A 19,348-nucleotide genomic window follows, 5' to 3' on the forward strand; every position below is an offset into this window, starting at 1 on the left:
TGTTAGCGTCAGTTCAAATATGAGCGCACGGCAGGTCCTCTCATAAAATAGGGGACGCCTCTTTCATATTTCGAGCCTATCGCGTCCAGTCTCTCTACCAGACACACCTCCAAAAAATTACCAGTCACAAAATGTATATATCATAGGCTAGAAAGGTAGGCATGTGTTTGAGTCACTGGTAGCGACTCCCAGTCAAAAAAGACAATTCTTCTCAGGACATTAAGACAAGATAGCCTATATTTTAAATATTATTTAATGTTATATAACAGGGTATAACCAACGTTTTTTTTATTATTAATTTTAATTTACATTTGTCTATGCCGCTTTGCTTTGTCCATGACTTAATAATTTGTCAAGAAACTTTATAGCATGTCACTCAGAACAGATTGACAGACGACAAATAAGGCGGTCGCCTACTTTTATACTTCACATTACACGCGCTCTTTATTCAGCTGGACGTGCGCGACACGGGGAACCCATGACATTGCATACAAGCTTTGAAAGGGGCTGCGAATGGGCGGCATAGGTGGCAACCTTTACCTCAGTATGTTGAATGGGACTGATACGCAAACTTTCGGAAAGGACACCGGCGACACCAACAACCACCTCAACCGCGGCAGCAAGGATTTAACAGAATTCAAAATGGGAATTCAAGACCCGAGGTTCTATTACCCGGCGGACACTGTTCAAAACGGACAGGACACTTTGGCTCTGTCGTACCACCACTCGGACCCGACGGTCGGTGGGTTCGGTGCGCAAACCGGGAGGTTTTACTCACAGTCCCTCGGTGGCTGCCCGTTCAGCAGCGTGCGGTCGCCGACAAGAAGTGGGGCTGGGCAGGGTTACATGATCCCGGCTGCAGGCGAGGGCTTTTCGACGGCCGGTAAAGACGGTTACCCTGCTTCTCCGGACAGTTACCCCGCAGCAGCCTTCCAGCACGCAGGCTACCCGCGCGGCGCGCCGCTCTACCCGCTACCTGGGCTGCAGGTGTGCGGCAAGACGCAGACGCTCCTCAATAACTACCCGCTCTGGGCCAAGTTCCACAAATTCCAAACCGAGATGATAATAACGAAACAGGGGCGGTAAGTGGCTTCATAGGCATATTATATACCCCTTTCTTCTTTTCCCACCCAAATACAAACGTTGAGATTGTTGCTGTTCCCCTTTTTATAGCAGTGGCTGGAAAATAAGGAAAGTGTGATGCGCTTGTATGCACGGCGTGCGCGCAAGGGGTCCTGCAGGTGACGAGGTGTCGGCAGAAGTGCGCTTTTAGTTTGGTAGGGGATAGACGGTTTCAACTTGACAACGTAAATATTCTAAATGGACCCACGTGTGTTTCCTGTTGCAGTGTCTGTGTTTGTTAATGCAATACTAACTAACAGCAACAGGGAATACACTGGCTCAAAACTGTTCACTAGCAACAGAATGCCAGTGAAACCGTCTATATAGCTGACTGACAAGAGCAGAGCTTTATTAATCTAAAACATGTCCTTTTTACAGTAAAGCCGAGCGAGTGGGTCTCAACTTTCGGCTATCTTCCAAATTAACCTGCACATTTGAATCATGGAACAATAACCATGCATGCACGATACCTCAGAAAATTGCTAAATGGTTTTAAAGCATTTCAAATATATGGGTATATAATATACATTTGTTTTATATATATTTGCCAGAAACAATAGGAGGCTTGTCAATTGAACAGGATCGATTATATAAATATTGCGTTTGAAACAAGCTATTATGTTTTCACAAAATGCATATAGGCTAAACTTTTTAAATATCCACCTTTTATTCCCACTTTTTCTCTGCGTAAATATCAGTTTTGCACGTGACAAATTGGCACGCACCAGGTTAGATGATGGGCCACCACAGCATAATAAAACAAACAATATTACAGCAAGTTTAGAACTGGACCCATGCATGCAGGTAAGATGACCGCCATTATAGTTCCATCCCAGCATCAATTGATTATGACACGTCGCATCTATTGTTGTATATCTATGGGGCACACACAGGGCCACCATAAGATAAAGATGCATGTTGCTGGAAAGCATTATGACACCTCAGCCTGACCCCCTCAAGTGGATATCACAACGGCGGCAGCGAAGCCACTTGGGCCCTCGCTGGCCCTCGCTGCATCACCACCAATCACACGGGCAACAAATAGCTTCTGGGCCCGTCTGTTAGGTCACCGAGCATTAAGATGCAGTCATGTCGATGATGATTAATTCACTAATATGCGACACGTCCGTTTGACATACGGTTGCAGGCCATGGGTTTCTCATGGCTCGGATGTCAGAGAAGACCAGTGTGCTGTCATATAATATGACAAATTGATATTTTCAATTACTTTCTTGACTTGTCAATCCACAACATGCAACATAGTAGCTGAAGCACGTACAAGTTCAACAGCTTTTTAAAGAAACTTAATTTCGTAGAGGTATGCCTATTTAATACAATTTAAATGTAAATCCTTCTTTAGATAATACCATCCTCTGTGGTGTTTGAGAAAATGAATAGGCTTAATCACCATGCAGCTTTAACACAAGAAGCTTGTAACAAAAATAACTGCATTAATTAAGTATATTTTCTAATCTGAATTATGTCTTAGAATTATTTAACTCTAAGGCCACAATCGATTGTCACATCACATCATCAGTTGTTAAAAAATATAATGATAATAAATACATTTAATCTCAAGCTTCTGCTACTGTTGTATCCACACATGACCCTGCATGTTTCCTCCCAGTCTTGGACATTATCTATTATCTATTATATTCTTCTTCAACTTCACTTCAGGAAAGGAGGATGTTCCCACAAGAACTTCTGCATGTGTTGACAGTCAGCTTGGTCTTATTCGCTATACATTCACATAGGACAGTGTTTCTTGGGTGGAATTAGTTATTTCTTTTCACAGTTTGTCCTTATGCATGCACCATGTTTATTGGTTATTATGAATTAAAATGTTGGAATTCTGTTCATTTTTTTGTGGCCGATTAGTGTTGGTTACTAACTTACTGTATTGGTTATAGTAGTTTTGGGGCAATAGTGTAATTATTTTACATAATGTACTTTTTATTCGCATATCTTCATAGTCAACCAGAATTTAGTAACATTATTTATGTATCAAACGTTTAACTTGTGTTTGCATGTGTGGCTTTTGACAAAAGCAGTGTTGGCATGATGGCTTAGCTCTGTGTGTAAAGCGGCAGTCTGGTCTTAATTAATGTTATGGTTATCTCAGATTAATGAGGTCATTAATTAAATGCAGATACAGTATCTATACGCACATTATCTATGCACATCCTTGACGCTTGCCATTCCTACACATACATAGTCTACTGTAAACACACAGGCATACACACCCTCATACACAGTAGGCCTATATGAAAGTGATTGACATTTGCGCACATGGTTAATAAGCAAAAGCTTTAAATAGTTTCTTGGGAAACCTGGCACACGCACACAATTTCGATGATGATGTTCTCACCATGATGATGATATGTATTGTATTGTAGCGTGTGTGTGTGTGTGTGTGTGTGTGTGTGTGTGTGTGTGTGTGTGTGTGTGTGTGTGTGTGTGTGTGTGTGTGTGTGTGTGTGTGTGTGTGTGTGCGTGCGTGCGTGCGTGCGTGCGTGCGTGCGTGCGTGCGTGCGTGCGTGCGTGCGTGCGTGCGTGCGTGTGTGTGTGTGTGAATACATTAAAATTCAATTGGTAGGCTGTGTATATCAGCACAGGTCTGATTCCACCAACACAAACATTACATGTCAACCTTGTTTTACAGAAGTTGTTTTTGTTTTGCAGAAGAGGACCGTGATGATAATTATGACTTTGCTTTAGATTTTAGTTAGAATTTTGAGCTGATTTCTTAGAAGAAGAAGAACCTGCAGTGTTAATCACACTCCTGGCAGTAGAAGAAGAGTGAAAGGAGTTACTGTATGAAAGGTGTCTGTAGGGAGAAGGGTCCAACCTTCACAGAATTCTTTTAGATGGCCTTACAGAGAGAAGCAGAGGCAGCTTTGAAGTTCAGGAAGTATAAAGCTAGGTGGGGTTTTTTCTTCTGCTGTTTCTTCACCCCTCTGCTCTCTCTCTCTCTCTCTCTCTCTCTCTCTCTCTCTCTATCTCTCTATCTCTCTCTCTCTCTCTCTCTCTCTCTCTCAAGACAAGTCTCTCTCTCTCTATCTCTCTCTCTGGCTCGCTGATAACAAACTATCATTACACATGGGCAAAACAGAGTCCATTCTCTTCGGTTCAAATAACAAACTCAGCAAGACCGACGGCTTCTCAGTTACAGTGGGTGACAATATTGTCACAAGGAAAGACGAAATTACCTACCTGGGTTCCATCCTAGAGGCAAATCTTTCCTGTGACAAAATGGCATCCAATGTAATAAAAAAAGTCAACCAACGAACTAGATTCTTGTACCGGATCTCCTCTCTGGTAAACAAGAATACCCTGAAGACTCTGGCATGAGCACTCATTCAAGAGTACTACGACTATGCGTGCACCCCATGGTACCAAAGCACCTCAAAGGCGCTTAAAACAAGATTACAAACATCACAAAACAAACAGGTCAGACTACTACTTGACCTTACCCCCAGAACCCACCTCACCCCTGCCCACTTTGACAACCTAGGATGGCTTAGAGTAGACGACAGAGTACAGCAACTTGCAATGGGCCTGGTCTACAAGATACACTATACGACTAAGGTACCTATGTACATGTCAAAATAATTCCCAAAGGTCAGTGAATACCACAACCACTACACCAGAGGAAGCTCAACAAATCATGTTAAACCCAGATTCGGCTCAAACAAGGGACTAAACACGTTTCGCAATTATGCCACTTCAATGTGGAACGCCCTACCCAAAGCTGTAAAGGAATGTGCATCCCTACCCACAAAACCCCCACCACCTCCTAATAGACAGTCTCCTCCCCACCGCATGTATATATTCCCTCCCCACCATATGTATATTTCTCTCCCACCCACCCACCCCCTCCTAATGTACAGTCCCATCCCCATCATATGTATATACTCTGTCAGGATCTAGGGGTAACAGTACTGTATATTTGAATACCGTTTATGTCACAAATGTATCATGTATCAGTACTAAATACCTATATGTCATGTATGTTGTGTATGTCAAAAATGTCTATATGAATTGAAAATGGGGGACCCTGATGGAAACAAGACAAACGTCTTTCTCAGGTCTGCATCCCCTTAACAATTGTGTGTATTGAGCCGTACTGTATTGTACCCATTCTGCAATCTGTTAAATAAAGTTTCATTCATTCATTCATTCATTCATTCATTCATTCATTCATTCATTCTCTCTCTCTCTCTCTCTCTCTCTCTCTCTCTCTCTCTCTCTCTCTCTCTCTCTCTCTCTCTCTCTCTCTCTCTCTCTCTCTCTCTCTCTCTCTCTCTCTCTCTCTCTCTCTCTCTCTCTCTCTCTCAAGACAAGTAGCCTAGTATACAGTCAGGCAGGATCCCTCAGATGTTTGATCGGGTTCCCAGCTCCAGCTTTGAAATGTGGAGCCATTCTGAGGCTCTGCTGCAAAAAGGACAGAATTCTTCTGGCCTTTTCAAGTTCCTTCTCAAAAAGCTGAATTCATCTAGCTGTGGTCTATGCATCTCTACCACTGGCCTCAGTTGGTTCCTTGTCAGCGGAGGCTCATTGAAACCCTATACAGTAGATAAGGCTGATCAGGTTTTGTGATAGAGGCCTGGTATTATGTCTGTATGCCAAGAGGGAAATTGTGAGTTAACAAGATGTGTTTTCCTTCATTCTGTGGGAACAGCTATTAACTTCAGCAATTGTAGTGATTATGATCAATAAGAATCGATTTCATTTTATGCTTAATTGTGTGAAGGAACGGGCAAATCTTGAGATTCACCTTGCGGTGAGAAGATATGATCATAACCTATTGATGTGGGATATGTTAATTATCAGCATGGATATACATTTTTAATATTATTATACATTTTATTTTTGTATCTCCCCCCCCCCCGTCGTTATGCCAATTCCCAATCCCCTTCCTGGTCGTTGCGCACTCTACCCCCTAAAGTCGGCTGGGAGGGCGGAGACTATCACATGCTACCTCCGACAATGTGTACCCAGCCCACCACTTCTTTTCACCTGGCAGCGCGAACTCTCGCTGGGAGAGTGTAACGTGTGTAAGGTCACACTACCTCCCTCCAGATCCTTCCCTCGCTGTGCAGGCGCCCCGACCGAACTGTAGGAGTCGCCGTTTACAACGACCCGGACCCACCCACGCTTCCCTCCCGCTGACTCTGCCAATTGAGCCAGTATGACGGCCGGCCAAGCAGGAGGCAACGCTGACAGCCGGATTCGATACCAGTGTCTCTCGCGTTGGTGACGAGCGCTTAGTCCGCTGCGCCACCCAGCCGCACCATTTTTATATTATTATTAACCATTTAAAGTTACAGAAAAAGCATTTAGTGATATTTTGAGTTTTTCTTGTTACAATTTATTTTACTCAATGCAAATATATATTCAACCTGCATCTTCACAACAACAACAACAACACAACAACAACAACAACGCAAACCCTTGTGTTCTAAAACTACAGCTGATTTCCGGTCAGCTGTCACTACAGTCAAGGAATAAGTCATTCTCTTCTTGACTGCTGATGTTGAGGCAGGAAGATGTCAAGTCTGTGTTTATTTAGGGCCTCTAGATAGAGCAGGGGGGGGGGGGGGGGGTTCTGCTAAACTCTACAATAGCTGTTCATATTGACCCTGTTTTGATATGGTATGACATGGTGTCTAGATGATCCCATAGCCTGGAAGGACGTTTTCAATCCCTTACCTTAATCATAACCCTTAACCACTCCAACCACCTAAAATGAATAATAGATATACAAACATCCCCCCCAGCTATACACTACATTTCAGGAAGTCAACTAGCCGTAGCTATTGCCTATACTATAGCAACGCACCAAACCTTCCATTGGAATCATCTATTTTAATATGTATGATGCCACATGTGAGATAGAATGTATATATTTTCTAGCACTTGCAGAATGTGTTCATGGAAGGAGATATGATTCAGTAAGTTCTAGAAGAAATAGTTCTGAGCTAACATCAGACCCAGAGGAGTCGTGCTTGTCTGCCTGAGTGGACAAAACACCTCTGTCTGCCTTTCTCTCTCTCTCTCTGGTTCAGTGACTCCATACTGTAGGCCCATTTAGTTTTATGTCTCATAAAGGTCTGAGAAAAGAAGCCTTTCTTCGATTAATTTTCCTAGAATAGTCAATTACATCATAAAGTATATTATTGTAGCCAGTGAGGACATTGAGGTTTTGTGTTCAATGTAGCGCAATATAATCCATCTAAAAACACCTGAATAAAATTAAACCTTTTAGAGAAGTGAGAGCAGACTGGATGTTTTATTCATTATCCATTTATCAAATGGAATTCTCACAAGGTGAAAGAGAGTCGAATTTTGAGAATACAGTCCATGATACATGCAGCACTACCTGTGCAGCGGCCGGTGCACTCTCTCTCTCTCTCTTCTCCCCCCTCTCTCACCCTCTCCCCCCATCTCTCTCTCTCTCTCTCTTCTCTCTCTCTCTCTCTCTCTCTCTCTCTCTCTCTCTCTCTCTCTCCTCTCTCTTCGCCCCACCCTCTCTCACCATCTCCCCCATCTCTCTATCTCTCTCTTTCGCACCACCCTCTCTCACCATCTCCGCCCATCTCTCTCTCTCTCTCTCTCTCTCTCTCTCTCTCTCTCTCTCTCTCTGTCTCTCTCTCTCTCTCTCTCTCTCTCTCTCTCTCTCTCTCTCTCTCTCTCTCTCTCTCTCTCTCTCTCTTCTCTCTCCCTCTCTCAGAAGTGTAGGGGACTCATGACCTGCCACTTCCTGTCTTTTTACGTGTGCATATGCAGCTTTTTGCAGAAACCCTAGAGTGGCTGTATCTTTACAAGTATAGAAGTATAGGTAGCCAAGCGCTTCCTCCCGCGGTGCGATTAATCCTCTGCTGCTTTTTGGCTGATTGATTGTTGCAGTATTGACTCACATAATATTATCTGAGAGATAGAGCACAGCGTTACCAATGACACAGCGGCTCAGGACACACTTCTTCATGCTCGAGTCATTAGGAAGTAAATATCCATTAAATCTACCGTCATGCAGTGGTTTAACAGACAATAGCCTACTACAGTGTATAAAACCGCTCATGGTCCTGGATCACATACCAGTGTGTAGCATAGACCTACAGTACTTCCCCAGCAGTAGTCTCAACATAAATATGCCTGAAGTAATCTCTGCGCTTATAGTCAATACAGAAGAGGAGAGAAAACGTGTGTATATATATATATGTTTGTGTGAAAATCGTGTGAAAGTGTGCGGGGTGTCCGGCAGCAGCTGTGGACTGACATGTTTTCATCACAGATGATCAGGCGCACGCACGGTGACATAAACTGGACCTGAACTCCTGTCTGGATGAATCAGTAAGGTGCAGTCAAGTAGAAAAGTCCTCTCCCCACAGTCCCCAGTGAACATACAGTCACTCTCTCCTCCTCCTCCTCCTCCTCCTCCTCCTCCTCCTCCTCCTCCTCCTCCTCTCTCCAGCTCCCGCATGACATCCCCAGGACAACCCCCCCCTCCTTCCCCTTCGCTTTCCCTCTTCAGTGCCCTCCCCCTCCGACAGCTTATTTTGATTTCTAAATGTCACTAACATGTGCCACCGTCCCTGAACGCCATGGTTGGTTGGTTGGTTGGTTGGCTGGATGGTTCGCTCATCTGTTTCCATGGCATTTCTCTGTCAGAGACTCAGAGTACAGTTATGTGTGTTCATCCAGACTAGGATCATCAGGCGGAGGGACCACTACCTACAATGTCACTCAAGTCTTTTGTCATAACAGTCAAGTTGTCGGGGGGGATCTGGGAAATTACGTAAACTGGCAAGGCCACCTTCTTCTTCCTTCCATATACCCAGCCCACCGCGATTGACCTTTACTGCACCGTAGCCAACCTACACAGACCTCTCAGTAGTCCTTCTGCCCAAATAAGGGAGGGCCATTTCCTGAAAAAAATGTATGGGTTATTAAACTAGCTTTGTCTGCAGTTCACACATACTTTAATATCGATTTCTCTCTCTCTGATAAGGCAGTGGATTTAGAATTTCAAATATAAAATATAAAAAATGGAAAAAACTAGCCAAACCTATAGCTTAGCATCGCGGCACAGGTCCCCTGACTTCACCGGTTTCAGTTCTCGTAGTGGGGCGGCGTGATGAAATTGCAACATCCGCACCTTTTAGTGTTAGCGATATGACTGTTAAAAATAAACACCACTTTACTTCTCCCCACAAATGCACTGTAAAGGACAAACATACAATAGATTAGATAGACATTTACAGACAAAATAACCAAGTGGTATCAAAATCAGAGAGTGACAATACCCTTTCTCTCAAACACATTACTATACATATCATATTCTTAATCATGTGTAATCATACATAGTACAATATATATCACACAATAATACAGTATATATTAGTATGCACTAAATTCACAAGCAGTGAGAAACCATAAACATACATACATATACTACAGTATTTTACCCTGATTCATAGCCATTAGATATACAGTACATACAAAATAAACATACATATAGTACATAATTATACTACTGTCTTTTACCCTGATTCATTGGCACTGGATATACATACAAAATAAACTCCTACCACCTACTATAAAGCTATAAGCTATAAAACTCTACTTCACAAAGATTTTAGGTGTGTTTACTCTCCACTCTACACCCCTGTATGTATACTGCTATCTTTCAGCCCTACTGCCTACGCTCTCAAAGCCCACAAGCCAAACCCAAACCCCCACATACAAATACTCTCTCTGTGGTGCTTTCGTTGGTTTTCCCCTACAGTAGTTCCACTTCTGATTTCCTATAAAAGGGCCCAGTTTAGATAAGTCACGACAATATCTATATATGCACTAATATACTAACCTGCATTGTAGCACTCAACAACACTTTGATGAACATTGTTACTCAGCTGATAGAGTTGTACTGTACCCTTCCTGCTGACTTGTCATACACAACTTGTAAGTCACTTTGGATAAATCATAAAAGCGTCAGCTAAATGACAAAATGTAAATGTAAATGGAGGAAAACAGCCACTTTCTTGATTCCCCCTCCCGGCGCGTAGGAGTGCAGCCGGGGATCTATTCATACTGGAGCTGCCTCCTCGCAGCCACTTTCTGTTCTCACTTATATTTAAAAGCTGACGTGGAATGGGAGACCTTTCACCTGTTCTGCGCTTAGCTGCTACAGGAACTGCCATAATGCTTGGGTTTCACCGAGAGAATCCGTGATTGATTGTGATCGGGGACTCGCCGCGTCGTCATGGATATTCACGGGGGAATGGCATGGTCTTGTCTTACCGCTCACGGCCGGGAAATTAATGTGTCCGTTACAGTCTCAAAGCGCTATTCACAGTTGACATGCGTTCTGTTTATATATATATATATATATATATATATATATATATATATATATATATATATATATATATATATATATATATATATATATATATATATATATATATATATATATATATATATATATATATATATATAATCTGTTCATTAACATTTTCAAGTAAAAGAGAAAACAAATGGTCAGTACAGTAGTAAAAAATAAAGATGCCAGTGATAGATCAAATATAAACAGTACAAGCCAAAAACTACAACTAATGTTCAGACAAAAGACATGAAATTAACTAATAGTAAAAGTATATAAAATATATTTATAGGCTGCTGTCTGTCAAGAGTTGACATACATCCTTGTACAGAAGCAAAGAATTAACTCATATGTCAAATAATCGATATTCCATCTGCAATGACTTTGTTGTGGTGCAGAATTTGGGTTTAGCCTTGTTTCCTGAACACGCTCTCACACACACACCACACACAACAACAACAACAACAACAACACACACACACAAACGCACCAACATACATACGCGCGTATGCACACATGCTTGTACACAGCTCACACACGCAAACACACACACACACACACACACACACACACACACACACACACACGCACACACAAAGTTATTTGACAGGTGTAAAAACCTTGAGTTAATGTGGTTTAGTGATGCAGATAGATTCAAATAGATTTTTTATCACAGGATATTTGCACTTGCTGAATATTTAGAGAAAGCTTGGGATAAACACACGAAAATAACATATGTGTGATGTATTTTGGCCTCTGATGGTGTGCACGGTGTAGCTTAGAAACCTTGGGAAGTGATTGTTATGTTCAATTGTTGTTTTTGGTGTCTTATAATCCCGTAAGGGATGGGTCGTCGGACATGACACGGACATTTTATTTAACTCACTCACTCACTCACTCACTCACTCACTCACTCACTCACTCACTCACTCACTCACTCACTCACTCACTCGATGAGTAGCCGAGCCACACTAGCCTCAAACAAACAAACATCTCTCTTTACACACCTCACTTGTTCTTACACCACTAAATGGCCAAACAGCTTCGGGGGGGGCAGACTGAATTTAAATGAGCTGAGTTTGTGCTGTCACACCATGCGGAAAAGGTAACACAGACACATACAGAGTTTCTGGGCCTGGCGTCCCGTTTGTGTCGTTGTTGATGTGCCTTCATTTAAGCCAAACAAGTTGACTAAGAACACATTGTTATTTACAGAAGCAGCCTGAGGCCCAAGTCTGAGGTTAACGTAAAATAGAAATAGCAAATATAGAAGTTGCTGGAATATATTAACTGGTTGAATGAGAATTTAGTGTAAGGCTTGGGAAGCCAACGTCAGATTTCTGGGGCAAGCTATAACAAGATCCCTCCCGGTGGTTGTGTGTTGACAGGTGGATGTTGGGGTTAAAGATGGTCGGGAGGTCTTGTTGTGTCTAAAGCAGCCACAGAAAATCTCACGTCCATCATGGGAGAAACCTCCACCCTTCGATTCCTCCTCCGGTGTTGTACATTTTGCAGTTTTAGAGATTTCTCAATGCAAATTGATGTCAGCAGTCCTGGTCAAGATGGGGACAGATGTCCGTAGCAATGCAGCAGGTTCATACCCACTTCCTGAGCCCTATAGTCTCAAACTACATGTAAAGTGCAAATAGTTTCCTGGAACTATTTTAGAGCATTTTTACTTTTAACAAATTACATGAATATGATCATGCAATAACCAATCTAAATTTTTTTTTTTTTTTTAATCCCTCATTATTATAATTTTTTAATCTGTCTGTGTCCATATTTACAACGCTTCCAAGAATAGCAGAGCTGATCTTGGGTCAGTGACCAGGAACACTTGTCTTGTCATGACCTTCAAAGTAACAGACTGAAGCTGACTCTAGATCAGTACTCCCACTTTGTGTAAGTGTGTGTGGGTCACGAGCAGATAATAGGGACTCTAAGTTATCCGTGTATGAATAACCACTAAACTGCTTATGCAGACATTAAGGAGAAGGGGGAAAATAAACAACAAAAAACAACCTTTACAGGTGGAAGCCTCAGTGAGTATTTAAGAAAATAAGTAAAGTCCAAAAAACAGGACGACAATCATTAAAGAGGTATTGTAGACAAATAAATAAGTCACAAAGGAAACTCCTAAAAACAGAGTTTATATTGAAAACATAAAACAATAAACCTCCACCAAGGGAGTTTATGTGCAAAGGACAGTTCCAAAAGAACACAAGAAAACACTATCATAAAGGGCTCAGCCTCTATAAAAGAAAGTGTAAAATAAGCCAGTAGCCCAAAACAACAATGGCTACAAAGAAGGCTAAATGCTGAATACGGCAGCACTACACTTTAATATAATAAGCCTGACCAAAAGGATAGCCAACACAAGCAAATGAAAAAGCAGTTGACACTGCAAGCTCCAAACTTAAATAGACTCAGCTTTGCCAGCTGCACTGAATCAAGTGCAATCAAGCCCACACACCTGCCGACCCATGAGGCAATCAACCACAGAGCCCAGTGATTGACAGCTATCCCTCACAGGAGACGAAATAGACAACTGTCCCTCACAGAAAGGAAAAATAAAGCAAAAACCATGACACTTTGAGAGGCTTTGTGAATATGGACCCTGGTGGTAGACCCAGAGACACATACTCTACACAGACAGTGGTGGAAATTAACTGTCCTTGAGTTCAACTGTGAGGTACTTGTAGTTTAATTTAATATTTTCATTATAGGGAACTTTGTACTTTTACTCCCCTACATTTCAAAGGCAATAGTGTACTTTTTACTCCACTATATGTATCTGAACCCACCAGCCACTAGTTACTATGAAGAAAAACATTTAACATAGAAAACATGGCAAAAATAGGGCGGCTAGGTGGTGTAGTGGGCAAGGCACTCGCCACCAGTGTGGAGACGCTAGGATTCGCGTGTTCGAATCCAGCTCTCCACATTGTTTTTCAGTTTGGCTGGTCGTCCGCAGTAATACACATTGGCCGTATTACGGGGAGGGAAAACTGAAGGGTGGGGATCGAACGTTGTGAACAAGCGACTCCTACAAGTCGGTTGGTGCGCCTGCGCAGTAGAATCAGGAAGTGTCGGGGGCAGCGTGAGCCTCCCACGCGTTACTCCTCGACACTGAGAGATCGAGCTGCGCAGGTGAAAAGATGCGACTGCTGTTACCTCAAGTACCGGAGGGGACTTGTGCTATGTATGACTTAGTCCACATTGCAGCCGGCTTGTGGGAGGCAAGAAACAGCGTTCGTGACAGGGGAGGGTTGAATTGGATGATACGAAATTGGGATGGGAGAAAATATGGAAAAATGGGAGAAAAAGTGGATAAAAAAAAAAAAAAAAAAAACATGGCAAAACCTTATGAAGAAAATTATACTTCCAAAAAGAAAAGCCTGCCAACTTCAAGAGGATGTAATCAGAGCAGCATAACTGGACCACATACCACTTTAACAGTATTAGTTAATTAGTATTAGTATTAGTATTACTAATATTTTAGTGCTACTTTATCTGGGTATTTCTTTTACTTTAAATAACAGAGTCTTCCACCACTGTACATAAACAGCATTAAATGTCCTAGGATACAGTATAGTCACAGGTCGGCAATAGGCGGCCCGCGGGCCGAAATTGGCCCGCCAGCAATAATATCTGGCCCCTCAGATTATAAATTATTGGGGCGGCTACGTGGTGCAGTGGGCAAGGCGCTCACCACGAATACTGGAGACTGGGCTCGAACAGGTAAGCCTCCCTGTTCGAGCCCAGCGCTCCACATTGCTTTCAGTTTAGCTGGTCGTCCGCACTAATACACATTGGCCGTATTAGGGGGAGGGAAACTGATGGGTGGGGATCGGGCGTTGTGGACAGCGACTCCTACAGGTCGGTTGGTGCGCCTGCGCAGTAGAATCAGGAAGCGACGGGGGCGGGGCCCCTCCAAAGCCCAGACCCCTGACGCTGAAAGATCGAGCCGCGCAGGTGGAAAGATGCGACTGCTGTTACCTCGAGTATCGGAGGGGACTCGTGCTATGTATGACTTAGTCCACATTGCAGCCGGCTTGTGGGAGGCATGAAACAGCGTTCAAAGACAGGGGAGGGTTGAATTGGATGATACGAAAATTGGGATGGGAGAAAAATAGAAAATGGGAGAAAAAGTGGATAAAAAAATTAAAAGATTATAAATTATTATTATTATTATTTTTATTTTTTATTTTTTATTTTTTATTTTTGACCAACTAGGCTAGGCTATATGTTAGCTATAATGTCCAAATAGAGAAACTACCACCACCTAAAGAATGCTTATTATACTTTGTTTTATCCATGTTGAGAGTGAATAACAGGTAGGCAGCGAGGTGCAATGTAGCGCTTGCTCAACATGAAAAAAGTCGGTGGACAGCGCCTGGTGCTGAAATAACAAACAAGCAGTGTGGTGTGAAATTAAAACACCAGTTCAGTAAGTCATTCAAACTTTATCTTTACATATGACTGAGAGCAACACACATGTGAACAGTAACAATGCAATTAAACTGAAGTCAAATCAGAGCAAAAAAAGCTGAATCTGCTTCAAGAAGATGCACTATATTAGGTATAAATTACAACAAGACATTTATTAACTAAATAAAAAATACAATTAGGCTTTTAACCCTCTAAAGCCGGGCGCAACACTAAACAACACTAATATCTTTGGATTTGTTTGTGATAAAGACTTGCTTTATTGTATCGGAATCGATTGTCATCTAAAAATTGTGTGCATCTCTCAGAGAATGCACGGATGTAAAGCATAGAATCTTGAAATATCTAGATTGGTTGTTTTCTCTGGACTGCATCTAATCCGCTGTATCTATCCATTTATCATATATCTATGTCTGTCACTATAGCCAATGGAAATGCTAGAAATGGTCACGTGGACTGGGAGAACCAATGGAAAATTCCTATTGTTTCTCAATAGTCCAGTGCACTCAACAGAAAGGGCTGTCAGATAGACGCATTGGTTGCGCGTAATGTAAGATAGACCGATAAGAGAGAGACGCTTGTCTCTGGTTTTATAATAAAATGGCAAAAAGACAAAGGTATAATGTTCAGTGCAAATGTGTATGTCGTTTACAGTTTATTATGCCACCTATGCAGGTAGTTTATTTAGTCCATTCTCTGCCTCTGCCACAAATGTATGTCTTAGTTATAAGTCACAGAGTTAAAAAAAAATTCACTATCAATATATTAAATTAGCCATTGTTTTTGTTTCCGGCCCCCCATACAATGGCTTGGCAAAAATTTTGCCCTCGGCCAAACTTAATTGCCTACCCTAGTGTAAGGCACTACTAGGCCATGGGGGGAAAAACATCAGGGCCTTAACGCCAGGCGCGCCAAGGTGATTTATCAAACACACCAATTAAGCTACGTTGATCTTACATGGTCCCAACTGGCAGTATCATCACCACCAGGTGTCTGAACCAGATCATGTGGTGTCATGGTGTGAATGGATATGAATACATCCAGGCAAGGAAGGGTAGGAGGTTATATAAACATACAGTAGAGCAGCGGTTCTCAACCTGGGGTCCGAGGGACCCAGAGGGGTCCTTGAGGGGCCACCAGGGGGTCACCAGAAAAATGTGGAATAGTTTAATTCCCCCGCCCTCTTTTCTTGATCTTCTTTTTCAAACCTTGTTTGTCTGAGGGAAGTAACAGTTGTGATTGGAGGATCAATAAAAGAGGGCAGGGCTTGAGATTCTACTATTTAATTTGGTAAAAGTTGAGGCCCAATGAGGGAATATGTAAGATTGACTATTCTGATCATAGGTTTTACTTTCTCCACAGATCCTCTCAACTACTGTATAGACACAGTTATGGAATTCTGGATTTAATCACATCTAACAACAAAATCTGCTCAGATCGGGGTCCCAGGGCCACAATCTCATCAATTCATGTTGACATGAAAAAGGTTGAGAACCAATGCTGTAGAGCAGGGGTAGGCAACCCTAGGCACGCGTGCCTGCATTTTTTTGCTTTGAAATATTATAGTGAAATATTTTGCACTGTTGTCGCATTTATCTTGTTGAAATCCTCCCACAGGTTCTTTTTACTACCACATATTTAATTGAGACCCTTTATTTGTTTATTATTTCAATTTAGCTGGAAATACATTGCTACATCATTCAGTAACATTTGCAGAGCCTTATAACAAAAACATTATTACAGTCACCATTGTGACCAGTGGGATTAATCAACACATTTTATTATTTATTTTTCTATTTCATTGAACATTGCACATGTTAAAAGCCATTGTTTTTACTCAAAATGTGAGTATTACCAACTCAACTTGTGTTCTTAAAACAATGCCAATAAACATAGTTTTATTAGGTTGAAATAATGTGGTTGTGTACTTATTTTTCTGTTAACTTATTATGGATTGAAAACTGAAAACCTTAATGCACAGTAACTGAACTCAATATTTTTAAGTTCTGGTAACTTATTATTATAATTCTTTTTACAGTGTAGTCTTGCGATCAATCAAAACTTATTTACACGATATACCTCACATTCACCCTCGATTCACATCCTGGTGTTCTCCTGGTGTTCTCCATTAGGCCTGTAGGTGGAGCTATGACAGCACACGTACAGTACACACACCGATGGTGTGTGATGTGTCCAAAAATGAATGGGCAAATGTGAGTGAAATGGTCACACTGTATGCAGCTGTTTGTCTGCATTGCATCCCCCCCCCCCCACTCAGATTTAGGGTTGATACAACCATCATAATAATATTGGTAATAATAACAATAACAATAATGATGTAATAATGTAAAAATTATCATTAAAAAGACCTGATTATGAGAAAAAAAATTACGATGCATGGAATATTGTTGAGGCACACTAGTTAGGGGGGTGTGTGTGTGTGTGTGTGTGTGTGTGTGTGTGTGTGTGTGTGTGTGTGTGTGTGTGTGTGTGTGTGTGTGTGTGTGTGTGTGTGTGTGTGTGTGTGTGTGTGTGTGTGTGTGTGTGTGTGAATGAATGAATGAATGAATGACATTTTGAGTGAAGGAGAGTATGCATACATGTCATGTGTGTATGTGTTTACATTTACATGTGTGTGTAATTATGCAGCATATATGCAAACATGTTACTGTACAGTTGGTATTGAGTGTGTGTGTGTGTGCGTGCACATGCACACTCATCTTTATTTGTGTATCTATGTATAGTATATGCACGTGTGTTTCCATATATATACACAGTGTGTGTACGTGTGCATAAAATATGTGTGTGTGGGTGAGCACTGTGCAGTGTGTATGTGTAAGTGTGATGTATCTAGGCCTTTCGCCCGTGTATTTGGCTGAACCTTGCCTTTGCGTTTCTCCGGGCTGCATCGCCTGGGGACGGCCTGACCTCCCCGTAACCTCTTCTCAGTGACGACCCCTGCGATCAAAATCAGTTCAGCAAGTAATGCTCCAGCAATCAGACGCAGCTTCAGGTCCATCTTTTATTAACAAGGTTATTAAATATTCACCTACACTACACCCTGCCCCCCGCTCCCCTCTCCTCTCCTCTCCTCTCCTCTCCTCTCCTCTCCTCTCCTCTCCTCTCCTCTCCTCTCCTCTCCTCTCCTCTCCTCTCCTCTCCTCTCCTCTCCTCTCCTCTCCTCTCCTCCTCCTCTCCTCTCCTCTCCTCTCCTCTCCTCTCCTCTCCTCTCCTCTCCTCTCCTCTCCTCTCCCATTCAACCTCTTATGCTGGTGGAGTCAAACAGAGACAGATGGGAGTCCAGAGAGGGGGGGTTGGGGGGGGTTGCTAGTTTGAGTACCAGCTCCTTGCCCCCATTTATAAAGTGCCCTGACTAGAATGTCTGTACTTTTTTGTGTTAAATATTTAGCTTACCAACATTTGTCACTATGTTGCCATTCAACGATGCAGGACAGGGTATGTAAAAATGGTAGCTACATCACACCTAAATCACACTATACATTTGACTCTATAACAATTGAAACACTGTACCCAATGTTAAAGTCAAATACACACAGAGCTGGTGTTAGATATATAGTATATAGTCAAATTAGCAGTGCAAACTGTGCTGTAGATTGTACTGTAGCTTGGGGTTGTAATGACAGTGTTGTGGTAAACATGTCAGACTGAGAATCCTTCTTCTCCAGCAGCTGTTGACGTGTTGCATTGTTTTTATTGTTTTTATTGCAGTGGTTTTTCTTCAGTACACATTTTGAAAGCGATACGTTTGGAACATTTGCTGTACTGTAGCTTTCTAACGCAGTGCAGTGCGCTCTGCATCAGTCTCAACATACCTGAAAAATACCTTATGGGACTCTCTTTAATGAAATATATAAAAACATCAAAACCTCCCCCCAAAAAAGGTTACCAAAAGGTTTTATTTAATTTTGTCATGGTTTCAATAAAAACATTTTACTGAGCGTTATTGCCATGACATACATATATGAACATATTGCCAAAGCTGAAATAAAAAAAATCATTTTATTATTACAAACATAAAACATCAACCTTTTTTTCTTCGTTAATCTTAATTTGGTGTCCACTCTTCCTGATCCTCAATGAAGAATGCCCTTTAAAAAAAACATTTGGCTTCACACAGGTAATACATACAACTTAGTATTACATAAAGGGTCACAGACAAGTCTCTTAGTTGCATTGGGTGTTATACTATGCAATCTTGATCCTCCAATCACAACTGTTGCTTTCTTCAGAGGGAAGCAATCGTTGTGATAGGAGGATCAAGAAAAGGGGGCAGGGTTCGAGGTCAATTCAATTCAATAACTCAATTGCATGTACTGTAAAATAGAAAAAAGATAGAAATAAAATCAATTTAAAAACCAGCTTCCCTCTGTG

General features: G+C 41.9%; 1 protein-coding gene across 1 annotated transcript in view; it reads left to right on the top strand.

The window, feature by feature from the left end:
• Nucleotides 1-513: 513 nt before the first annotated feature.
• Nucleotides 514-19,348, top strand: part of tbx21 (T-box transcription factor 21) — a gene marked incomplete at both ends in the record, with an annotated part of 30,220 nt that continues 11,385 nt past the window's right edge. Inside the window, 1 exon segment of the mRNA XM_084323447.1 lies at nt 514-1,082. Coding sequence (XP_084179573.1) covers nt 514-1,082 — 569 coding nt within the window.

The sequence above is a fragment of the Notolepis coatsorum genome (assembly GCF_963971535.1).
Source record: "Notolepis coatsorum genome assembly, chromosome: 10".
Classification (NCBI taxonomy): Eukaryota; Metazoa; Chordata; class Actinopteri; order Aulopiformes; family Paralepididae; genus Notolepis; species Notolepis coatsorum.